At 35.1% G+C, this 12770-nt stretch overlaps 1 protein-coding gene across 1 annotated transcript; it reads left to right on the plus strand.

Moving 5' to 3' along the window:
- Positions 1-305: 305 nt before the first annotated feature.
- LOC105036766 (EG45-like domain containing protein) lies at positions 306-11834 on the plus strand. The gene is made up of 4 exons (XM_073255201.1): positions 306-425; positions 7465-7599; positions 7722-8022; positions 11088-11834. The coding sequence occupies exons 2-4, from the start codon at positions 7485-7487 to the stop codon at positions 11092-11094; spliced, it is 423 nt and encodes a 140-aa protein (XP_073111302.1). The 5' UTR covers positions 306-425; positions 7465-7484; the 3' UTR covers positions 11095-11834.
- Positions 11835-12770: the final 936 nt, after the last annotated feature.

The following is a 12770-nucleotide window of genomic DNA, read 5'->3' on the forward strand; positions in this document are numbered from 1 at the left end:
TTTATTTCTTTCTCTTTTCTTCGTCTCTATCCATGTGAATGGATTTTAGAATCTCAAATCGATCCGATCTCATTTTCTCAAGAGACTGAACGACCGGGATGGCTTCCATCCGGCTATCCATCATAAATCGAGTTATCTCTCTTATTATTTCTAATCGGCGGGATAAATTCTTGAAAGCAGGTATTTATTACTATGACTTCATTGTCACTTCAATACCATAACGTCTAATGAATCAAAAGGATGAAACGCGTGAAACAGAAGTCCTTTTGTTTTCTCAAACCGCTCATATAAACCAATTGTTTTGCTTTCTTTGTTATTTTCCGCCACCTCGACCTTCAAACAGCAGGCCTGGATACCCGGCCAGGCCCCACGCTCGCGGGCTCTTCTCGAGTCTTCTCTTCTTCTATTAGAGAGAGGTTTCTTAGGTGATTTCCGTTCCATGCCTTCTCATTTATTTCTTATAATCTTTCTTGGTTTGGGCGGCCAATATATTTCTGTTGTTTACCTCGGTTTACATTTCCGATCTCTCTGCAAGTTTTCTTTTTCTTTTTTTTCCTGATGTTTTTTGGGAGTATGTTGGCACTGATGTGATAGAAAAATTAGTTTTTTTGAAGTATGATAGGGTTAACGCATTTGTTTTAATCTATTATTTCATTGTTTAAGATATGTTTTCTGCTTGATTTACATTTATTTATGCAATCTTGGGTTTTACGATCTGATGGATTAATACCAAGACAGATTTGGTTATTTTGGATTGGATTTCAACTGTTAGTCCAGGCTACATGAAAACAATGCTCTTATATTTTTTGATGATAGATTTGAAAAAGAGGCTGCTGAACGCTTTTTCTGATATGGAATCTGGAAGATCAAAACCATGCTTCTCAATTAATGAGTTACTTTTTTTTTGTTATTGTTAATCTTATAATTTTTTGTAAATTGTGTTGTAATGATTTGTGATTAGATTAGATGGTAGGTTCTTTTTTTCCTTTTGCTCTTTAATTACTCTTGAATTCAGAAGGGATTTAGTCTTTCTTTCTTATCTGAATGGAAGTCTTTTAGTTTTCTTCAGTGATCGATAAGTTAAGAACACGTCTGAAAGTGCTTATGTTTGTCATCTCAAAATAGGCTTTCATCTTGTTCTTGTTGTTTTACCCTTCCTTCATCTAATATTAATCTACTACATCAAGGTCTTAGTTATAGAGAACATCTGAAATATTTTTTTAATGTATTTTATTTTCTCTCTTGGCATAGTTTTCTTACGCTTTTTTCAAGAACCACGCTGTGATATTTCTAATTCAGTAACTTTTTAGTCTTCTTTCTTAAGATTTGTCTTCATAGAGCTTGATGCCTGTGCACAGATAGTATCTTGCAGTCTTGTTTGCTCGTGAATGCACACTTCATACTCCTATTTCATATTTTGTCGTCTTGTTCTCTGAGCCCCACCCTCGTTGACGGAGAAAAAGGGAAGCATGGGTGGAAACCTCCTTCCCAGTTTCCTATCATTACACTTCTTTGATCAAAGTGATGGTGCCACAACTATTGTGGATCAGATATGTATGGTTATTTCTTTTTCTGAAGTTTAAAGCAAATCTGTTTCTAATTGTTAATGCTACAAGCTAACTTTTTTAAGATCATTCTAAAATTCATAATTCTTTTGTTTCTAAAATTTATCATGCGTCATAGGATGTTGAATGCATTTAATTAGGCATACTTGGGTGCATGGTGGATTGCTATATTGTCGCTTTCGTACTTGACCATAGCAGCTCATGTATATATGCATAAAGTTCACTTGACCATTTCCACCGGTTTTTCAATTGTCAAATAATACCCAATATTTTTATTTGTGGATTCCTAGCTAAAATTTAGGAATAATACTTGAATTATATAAGATATAGCCTCTTGACACTGGAAGTTGACATTAATGATGAGCATGTCATATATTATTACCATCTTCTTGTGTCTTTAACTTATATGATTTTTTAATCTTGCATAATTTTTATAATTTGCCTATGTATAATAAGTCCACAACCATTGTTTCACCAAGATGTAAATGTAGTTGGTTCTTTTTTTTTCTCTTTTAAATGCTGTTAGTTTAGGTTTGTTAATCAACAGTATCACTAGTGGTCAATCGGCCATAGTTACGTATGGTAAGATGGATCATGTTTCTTTGAGCCTTTGGTGATGGGATCACTTGCTTCTTGCTTTGCCAAACTTCTATGAGTAAAATGAGATTTGATTAGTGGGTTAGGTTTTGTATTCTACTTTGCCTGCTACTATCTTTAAAAGGTTGCAGAGTCCTACCTTTCGAATATAGTTCTAGTTAGATGACCATAATTCTTTTTTTTCCTCTTTTCTTCTATTTTCTTGATCTTGTACATTTTTGTGGTTTCACAAGTAAACATGTTATGTTTAGTTATTGTTGTCTTGCATTTCCAATTTCTCTTGACCTGCTTTTCATGCACATAACGTCTATGTGTTTACACAGCATGTCTAGTATATAGTCCTCTAGATCCCTGGAGATTGTCTACTTTTCTCTTTGTTTTGTTTAGCTGTATCTTGTTACATAAAAATTTTATGCTATTTGATATTTTTAATTGATTCTTTCATCTTCTTGATTCATTCCTAGTCAAAATGATGCTTTTTTATTTGTTTGTCTAAACTAGTCCGGTATACATGGGTGTAGTAATCCTTGTATATTTGAGCTTCAAATTCTCTTTTCCTACAATTTACCAGACCCAGAGCAGTTTTGAAAAATCAAAATTCTCTTAGTCAGCTGTTTTGAAAATTGCATAAGAAAATTAAAATCAATTTTTTAGACAAAAAATCCTATGAATCTGCCACTCTGATCATAATCATCTACAAACCTTGAGTTCGTTTTTCCAAATTAATTAAATCCTTTGATTCAAGTGCTCTAGGATCCGCACAGAAATTTATAAAACATCTTAATTTCCAATTAAATCATTTATTTCATCTGCTTTAAAAACTGTGTATCAATATAATTTTAATGAAATTTTGACTATTAAATTATTTTCGAAATATATAATAGAATATCAAAATATATTTAGTGCCCTCACTAGCTCACTTTATTATGGTCCAAAATAATTATTTGTCCTCTTTCAAAATTTTGAAACCTATAAATTGAAGTGCGTTTTAGAACTTCTTTGCTTCTTTATCCTATAGTAATTAGAGTTATATTGCTCTCGTTTAAAATGATGCTTATGCACTTCTATTTTGTTATATTTGCTATCTTTATGCGTGCAGAACCACATCATCAACTAACACCTTACCATAAGACAGCTTTTTTGGTGAACATAACTCTTTCCAATGCCATAAAGCTAAGTGGCCATTTTTTCAGGATATGATGGCCAAGCACGATACTAGCTAACCACTCTTGCTTTGATTTCAGCCACTATATAACACAATTCTACACCTTCATCATTACCCAATACTCGGTCAACAATCACATATAGGCCCCAGCAAATCACTACTTCTAGCTCTCAATCTAGAGCCCCGTTAGGAAGTTGACTTCCATTGTTACCATTGGATTCTAGTGCTTATCCAATTCCCTTGGTGGTGTATATGATCCCACCAAGACTGCTAAGGAAATCTGGGATGCTTTGTACGTTATGTACAGAATGGATGACGTCAGCTTCGACTGATTCACCATATCCGAGTTCTAGTAGTATGTAATAGTGGATTCTAACCATATTAGTGCCCAGATTCATGACCTCCAAGATGATCTTCTTGGTGCTAATAATGTGATGGGACGCAGACTTTCTTAGGTCTATAAGGTTCAAGCCTTAATTGCCTCTCCCTTCATTCTGATCGAACTTCTTGAAGAGCTAAGTCACAAGCAAGGTGACTTAACCCCCATGGAAGATATTAATTTGCCTATGATAGAACAAGAAGACTAGCTTGAGCATAAGCACAAGTAGGGATCCAGACCCAGGACCAACATGGTAATTAGATCCTAACTTAGATTCTCAAATCAGCATTATTTCAAACCCCGTAGAAAGAACTTCGAGAGAACAACTTCAAAATCAATCAAACAAAAGTCCATCCTATAGTTATGATACTTTTAAAATTAATTAGAGATCTTTTTTTTGATGAGAAGGGAGGTGTGGGCCACCCTTATCATTAATTAGAAATAGATTACAAAGCGGTCATGTGCAAGTGACCAACATGTAACGGGTGTCTTTAGAGGTGGTCCCTTAGATTTGTGCAAAGAACAAGAGATTATGCAACGAACAATTTGCATGGGAAGTTCAACTAGCATCTCATAATACGTAGAAGCTCCCCATGTTCCACAGGTGATGCGTTTGCACCGCTTTTACAGTGAAGTCAGTCTCTTTGTTTATTCCGTTGCACTTTGATCTTGTGGTTTAATCATCTGTTCTAGCTCGATTGCTTGTCAGATAGCCTTTGAAGGATTTTAGTGAAGCTGGATTATTGTCTCTCCTTTTCCTGTCCAACTCTGAAGATAGAGGACAATTTGCTCCATTTCTAGGATAGGGGCTTTTGTTTTGAAGTGGAAGATTCTAATGTTACATTCTCTCCAAAAGCACCATATCTCAATTGCTGGAAGGTCTCTCAGATTGAGTTAGCTGTTCCCTCCAACCAAGTTGTTTGGCGCCTTACTGAATGTCCCCAGCCACCTTGTTTGTGCCTCAAACTGCTGCCAATCCCATTTGGAGTAAGGACATAAAATATTTCTTTGGGATATCTCACCCATTTTTAAAATTAGATATAACGACTAAGTTCAAAGGTCTAGTCTATTACAGCTCTTTCTTAGATAACGGTCAATGATAAGATTCCTTTTGATATCTTACCATGATATAGTATAAATTGCACAAATTTTCTTATATATGATTTCATTATTATTTTTTTTGGAGTTTGAACCTTTTGTGGATCATTGTTAGAATATTTTTAATTTTCTTAAATTTTTTATTAGATTTTAGAAAAGGCTCAAAGTTTCAAACTTTTATTGCTTTGAATAATCCAACATTGGGTAATTAAATGCAAGTGCAATTGCATGCACTGAAATCCAGTGGTCCAAGGCCTGGTGTGGCTTTTTGCGTCTTGGGCTGCCAATCTCATTCGGAGTAAGGACATAAAAGATTTCTATGGGATATCTCACCCATTTTTAAAATTAGATATAAGGACTAAGTTCAAAAGTCTAGTCTATTACAGCTCTTTTTTAAATGGATACGGTCAATGATAAGATTTCTTTTGATATCTTATCCATTGTATAGTATAAATTACATAAAATTTTTATATATAATTTTATTATTATTTTTTTTATAATATAAATTATACAAAATTTTTTATATATGATTTTATTTTATTATTTTTTGGAGTTTGAACCTTTTGTGGAGCATTGTTAGAATATTTTTAATTTTCTTAAATTTTTTATTAGATTTTAGAAAAGGCTCAAAGTTTTAAACTTTTATTGCTTTGAATAATCCAACATTGGGTAATTAAATGCAAGTGCAATTGCATTCATTGAAATCCAGTAGTCCAAGGCCTGGTGTGGCTTTTTGCGTCTTGGGCGGCTAACCACGTGTGTTTGCTCGCTTCTTTCAGCCAGTCTGCACTGCCATGACGCACACACGCGAGACCTGCGTGCCTAACGTATTTGACGCCATTCCCATTTAATTCATATTTTTGACGGCATTTCCCATTAAATTTGAATTGAGGTGTTAGTGATCCTGATTTATTTCATGGTCACCCTCACGTCTCATATATATCGTCGGCATATGTATACTTTTTTTTGGACTTCATGAGGCAGCCTTTTCGAGGTTTACTTGGACGCTCCCGGTCCAGATATAGATAAAAAGCACAGCCTTTTGGCGGATTAAAATTCTTTTCCTTCCTGAATTCTCTTCTTGCTTTTCTTTTCCCTCTCTATCTCCTTTCCTTCTAGACGTCTGGAGGAACGCTTTTGGGTCAGACATTTACATGATTGTGCTTGCGACAGGAGGCTTCAAATTAAGCCGGGTTTATTCTACCTTGCGCGACATCATGCTTTTTTTATTTTCATTCTCAACATATCATTTAGCCTTCGGTTACAGGGATGACAATAAAATTCAAACTAGCGGATATCTGATCTGATCAGATAGTCAACATGTTGACTGAATTTAGATCATATTTGGATAAAATCCGAATATTTAATTTTAGATTCGGATCAGAATTAGGTAGTTATGCATCCGACCCAATACCCAACCCAAATCTAATCCGAACTATTTCAGTATTTTAAATAAATAAATATATATATATATTATATTAAATATATTTTATCAATTATCACTTACTAGTTATCAATTACCAACTAGTTTGAATTTTATTTTGATTGAACGTGAAATTAAGTATTTTTGAATTTTATTTATTTAAGACAGATAAGATTTATGAAATGGTTGTAACTTTAGAGTTGATAGAAACGAAGAAAAAATACTTAATGTGATTTAATTGAGTTTAGGCTGGGTAAATTCGAGTTATTTGATACCCGATTAAGATGGGTTTGGACAAAAAAAAAAAAATCAGTCCTGATAGCATTTGGGCTGGGTTTGAATAGTTCATTGGATATTTGGATTTGGATTTGGGTAGTTAGAAACCTACTTCGATCACAATCGATTGGTTCAAAATACTGGCAAATATTAGCATGTTATTTAAGATGGATAGCACAACTAACATTCTCGGACGAAGTGTTTCAGGACTTATATTTTATTGGAGCCCATTGATTTGTTGGTCCATCCTTTGCATCATGATTGTGATTATATAAAGAAAAAAAATAATGTCAGGTCATCAACCTCCAATCCTTGCATTCTATTGCTGATTGGGTGGAGCCAATCAAAGCAAGAAGTTTTTCATTTTTTTAACCAACCATTCTAATATAATTGGTTGGCACCTGTTACATATGAATTTCTTGTTGGAATATTGTCTTCAATTCCCTGATGATTTTTTTTTTTTTTTGATAAAAAGCTTATATAGAAATTCATCGTTGATAACAAAATGTAGTATACTAATATCACAACAACTAAAGAAACTGAAGAAGAGAACTTTTGATATTGAACCATCATAGTTAAGAGCAAAACCTAGCGAAGGAGTGTGAACTATAAACGAAGTTTTACAGCCCATGAATTTCGGTGAGATATCTGAATTCTTTCCCGTAAAAGTGCTCCGCCTGATCCGGCGAACACAACGGCAATTAGATAAATATCGGCCGTGTCAAAATAAATAAATAAATAACCACCTGACAGGTAACTTTGTCACGGCCACCCAACTGATCGGCCATGCTGCTTAATTTATTCCTTACACCATTTTCGGCACAAATAGTTTTGTTGACCTCAAAACCTAACCTCAACTACGACCCAAGAACGTAAAATGCAAGCAACCTGCATGGGGTCGTTGAACAACTGGTCGTCCAAAAGAGAAGATTCTCAAGTTGATTCTCTGACTCTTTTCCAGGCCAACTGATCCCCTCAGCCATGTCCAAGCCTCTAAAGCTTCTCCTGTTTCCATGCCTCCTCTCCCTCGCCATCCTCCTTCGCTGCTCCACCGCGGATGTCGGCACTGCTGCATACTATGGCCCTCCCTATCTCCGTAAGTCTTGTTTATTGCCATCATCTCGATCGGCTGTGGATTATTATTATTCTTTGTTTTAATGTATGATTCTTTCGCTCTTATATTCTTTCTAAAAGACATATCTAAGTGTTTGTTCGCAGCTACCGTTTGTTATGGTCGTGACCCGGGGCAGTTTCCAGGTAGCGGCCTATTTGCCGCGGCTGGGGAAGGGATATGGGACAATGGTGCATCTTGTGGGAGGCAGTACTTGGTGAGATGCCTTAGCTCGGCAACGCCCAATGCATGCATTAAGAACCGGGTTATTCAAGTGAGAGTTGTCGACCAGGGGACGATGCTGAATTCAATGCCATCCAGGAATGGCACCACCATGGTCTTGTCAAATGCTGCCTTTCAGATGATAGCAAGCGAAGCAGCTCAAGTGATTAACATTGAATTCACACAGTAACTACTTCTTCATCTTCCTCTCTTCCTCTTCTCATTTATTTTATCTTGTCATGAAACAAATGTATAGTGTTCTCCCCATCTTCTTATCTTTTTTTTTTTTTTCAAAAAATAGAAAAGAAAATAAGTAGAATTCTGTGTGTGCGCTTAAGCTTTATGAATGTGGATCACAGTCAGACGCATGTAAGGCATTGGAAGTCCAATTTTCTTTCTCACGAGAAAATAAAAAACGAAACTCTAATCCTATTTCGCTGGTCATATGGATAATGCTAGATAAATTAAGAGGGTAGTCTAAAATTATAGTTGTGTTTTTTCTTATTCTCCAAAAAAACTACATATATTAATTCTTCTTCTTACATGTTATTTATTGCAGTAAGATAATCTGTTTGTCAATAAATTTTCCCGTGATTAAGATGGCTTTAGTGGTTTATGGATTAATGGTGATTCACAAATAATGCAAGATTGGGAGAAGTTTATGGATCATCCTTTTCCATTAGAGAGTGCTTCAGACAAACTCTTGGGCTTATTTTAATCCTGTTAAAATATAATGTTTGTTCTTTTTAATTTCTAAATTATATAAGTTTTTGAGTTAGTTATATATTGGGTTCACGTATGGGCTCATATATGGTTGGGCTCATGTTGTCATAGTATGAATTTTTGTAGAATGTGGTAGCCTCACACATAAGAGGCCTTATGTATTAAAAAAATAAAAAGAAAGAACCCTAGATCTATATTCTTTCTCAATTTTTTATCTCACTCTCCACTTCAATCTCCTCCCAAATCTCATCAAGTTGGTAAAAAAAATCAACAAAAGTGGTATCAGAGCCAGGTTGATCAACAAGATTTGAGTTTGAAGACAACAAATGAGAAAGAGAACACCATTCAAGAAGATCTCCATGGCAAGTTCAAACAACATGGGTATGAGCATCAATCAACCTTCTATTCCTATTTTTGATGGAGAAAATTATGATTATTGGAGCATCAAGATGAAGACCCTCTTCATTTCACAAAAGATTTGGGATTTTGTGGAGAGTGGATATGAAGAGTCGTTCACTCCAACTAACCAACAAAGGGAGCAAATAAAGAACTACAAAAAGAAGGATGCCAAAGCCCTCTTCTTCATCCAATAAGCGGTGTCCGACAAGATTTTTTCAAGAATCATTAGAGCCACCAAGTCAAAAGAGACATGGGATATCTTACAAGAAGAATTTCAAAAAAATATCAAAGTGAGAACAATCAAACTTCAAACTCTCATTTCTATAGTGGCACACAAAGGTTAGAAACTACACTAACTTGATGTAAAGTCAGCATTTTTGAATTGGATATTGGAGGAAAAAATTTATGTAAAACAACCTCAAGATTTCATCATCAAAGGTCAAAAAAGCAAAGTGTACAAGTTGAAGAAAGCATTGTATGGATTGAAGCAAGCATCCTGAGCATGGTATTCTCAAACTGATGCCTACTTCAATGTGAAAGGTTTCCAAAAAAGTTCAAGTGAACCAATACTTTATGTGAAGAAGCAAGGTAATGATATTCTCATTGTCTCTCTTTATGTTGATGATTTGATCATTACTGGTAACAATAAAAATATGATTTTAGCTTTCAAAAATGATATGATGAGAAGATATGAAATGAATAATATGGATTTGCTCCATTATTTTTTGAGAATTGAAATCAAGCAAAAGAAGATGGTATTTTTATTTATCAAAAGAAGTATGTAGAAAGATTCTCAAAAAGTTCAAAATGGAGAATTGCAATGTTATGACAATATCTTTGGTGGTAAATGAGAAGTTAATGAAAGAAGATGAAAGTGGTGAAGCCAATGCACCACTATATACAAGCATTGTTGGAAGCTTATTGTATCTCACAACTACAAGACCGGACATAATGTTTGCATCAATTTTACTTTCTAGATTCATGCAAAAGCCAAGCAAGATCCACTTTGGGGTGGCAAAAAGAGTCTTGAGATACATCAAAAGCACCAAAGATTATGGCATCATGTATAAAAGGAGCATAAATGATCATGTAAAGTTATTTGGATTTTGTGATAGTGATTGGACTGGAAGCATTGATGATATGAAGAGTACATCGGGCTATACATTTTTTTTGGATCTGGTGCCATATCTTGGGCATTTAAGAAGCAAGACATTGTGGCATTGTCATCCACAGAAGCCGAATATATCTCAACTATTTTAGCGGTACAATAAATAATTTGGTTGAGAAGAATACTAGATGTGGGTGAGAAGCAAGAAGAAGTCATTATACTACTTTGTGACAACAACTCTACCATCTTTATGACAAAGAATCCTATCTATCATAGCCGCACCAAGCATATCAAAATCAAGTACCATTTTATAAGAGATATGGTAGAAGAAGAAGAAAAAGAAGAAGTGAAGTATGTGAGACTCAAAATCAAGTAGCGGACATTTTCACCAAGGCATTACCTAAAGAGAAATTGATCTACTTTAGAGACTTCATGGGCATTCAAGAACAACCATTAAAGGGGAGTATTAAAATATAATGTTTATTTTTTTTAATTTCTAAATTATGTAAGTTTTTGGTTTAGTTATATGTTGGATTCATGTATGGGCTCATATATGGTTGGATTCATATTGTCATAGTGATTTATATATTGATGTATGAATTTTTGTAGGATGTGATAGCCTCACACATAAGAGACCTTATGTATTAAGAAAACAAAAAGAAAGAACTGTAGATCTATATTTTCTCTCAATTTTTCATCTCACTCTCCACTTCAATCTTCTCCCAAATCTTATCAAGTTGGTAAACAAAGCCAACAAATCCTTTGAGTAATCTCATTTCAAAATTATGACATGATCAATCATTTCCTTCCAAAAGAAGAAAAAGAAATATAGTAGATCTTCATCTCGTGCTGGCAATTTGATAGACAAAACTGGACAGTTTTTTACGGAATTGGCATGAAGATTTTTGCATTGCTCATAATCAACTCTGCTGCTGACTTCACCTTGTTATCATCTTTCTATTCTAGTTTTTGAATCGTAATTAGGATTATTTTTAAAATTAATATTTGTCTTCTTGTCCAGGGTCTGACACACTGACAGATTCGGGATGGCAAAGCCTGGACTCCAGTATCCCAATTGTCAAAGAAGTTTCTTAAAATTGCCATTTAATATTTTCCTGTGGCTGTTGAGATGACTGACTGAATAAATGGCATCCTAAGGAAGATCATGTGTGTGCATGAAATTGAAGAAATAATAAAAAAGCCAAGGGGGTTTATTACTGAAAAGTAGATTCCTCAGCCTGCTTGAAAGCCCTCCTTTTTATGTCTATTTTTACTTTTGATGTGAATAGGAGGTAGCAGGGTGCTATCCCCTCTTTATTAAATTATAAAATAGAATACACAATATGGTTACAGTGATGCTTACTTATGGACTTGTCATGAACTATACAGCTGGGAATCAAAAGGGATTTTGAAACAGGGAACAGCAGAAACCATGGAACAGAATCTACAAGAGAACTCAACCGTCACGTGGATGTGCCAAAGAACTGTCTACAAAAGCACTCTGCTACTGGGTGAATGTGCCAAAGAAGCCATTTTGTTCCACAGATCCTGATGCTTGGCCTCACACTTGGACGAACACATGCTCCCTCAACAGTTGAATGATTGGAGTAATTTTTGCAAAACTAGATATATTGAGGAGGTGTTTGGTTCGCAATCAGAGTGAACGAGAATGGAAATCGGAATAATTTGGAATCAGAATCGGAATGGTCAAATCTTTTGAAACGTTTGGTTCGTGATCGGAATTGGAATCGGAATGAAAAATTGAATCCATGGAAGAGAGTAGAGATTGAGTTCTATATAGATTAAGTCATTTTCATTCCTCTCCGAAATCAAAATGGGATTTCTCTCAACTAAACAGTTGAAATGAGAGTCATCCATTTTGATTTCGATTTCGGACCTTCATTTTTTCTAACCAAACACTTCTAAATTTTTTTTTTATTCAAAAAAATACAATCATTTCTCTCCCTCCAAATCCTCCAGCACACTGTTGCAATTATTCTGTCCCCAGCCTTTGTCGTCATCTTGCTTTTGTTCTTTGTTCTCAAAGCCATCCATAGGTCATGAAAGGATGTTGGCCTCCTCCTTAAGTTTAGAAGCAACTTGATTATGGTCCATGGACTCCTCGGAGAGGGACACCTGAACACGAGAGGGTTGACAAACTCCACATTCGTTCCACACAAGATGCATCCAACAATAACATTCCATCCTCTCCTATTGAGTATTTTGCTCTTGGTTGTTCTCAAGTGTGTAGTCCAATGACATTGTGATAACTGATAACGACATTTCAAGCCACCAAAGTTGAAAAAATTGTAATAAGAGTCTATAGAGAAGAGGCCATTTCGAGCAAGCTTCCAGATTGGCAAGTGCCACAAGACCATGTCTATATTGTGCAAGAAGGCTAAGCGGTAACTCCAACTGAGATATCTCACATCTAGTCAAAGGGCCTCTCACTTGAATGTACCAATTCAAACTTATCCAGCTCCAATAAGAGGAGATGGGAAAATTAGTTTCTAGGCTTGAGAGTAAAGAGACGTTGCATCAATCCAAGCATATTCCCAAAACTGAATGGACTCCCCGTTTCCAATTTTAAATGCCACATAGTTCTAGAAGGCCATATTTCTCAAGCTCATTCTCATACCTAACCTCCTCCTTGAGTAATAATCTCTAGCAATCTGACTCCACCAAGGATTTTTAGACTTAGATA

This window comes from Elaeis guineensis, chromosome 4 (genome assembly GCF_000442705.2).
Source record: "Elaeis guineensis isolate ETL-2024a chromosome 4, EG11, whole genome shotgun sequence".
NCBI lineage: Eukaryota > Viridiplantae > Streptophyta > Magnoliopsida > Arecales > Arecaceae > Elaeis > Elaeis guineensis.

What these genes read in the sequence shown, in the direction of transcription:
- LOC105036766 (XM_073255201.1), top strand. Translation starts at nt 7,485, where the DNA reads ATGTCCAAGCCTCTAAAGCTTCTCCTGTTTCCATGCCTCCTCTCCCTC. An exon ending in CTATGGCCCTCCCTATCTCC is followed by an intron (nt 7,600 to 7,721) that starts GTAAGTCTTGTT and finishes GTTTGTTCGCAG; the next exon opens with CTACCGTTTGTTATGGTCGT.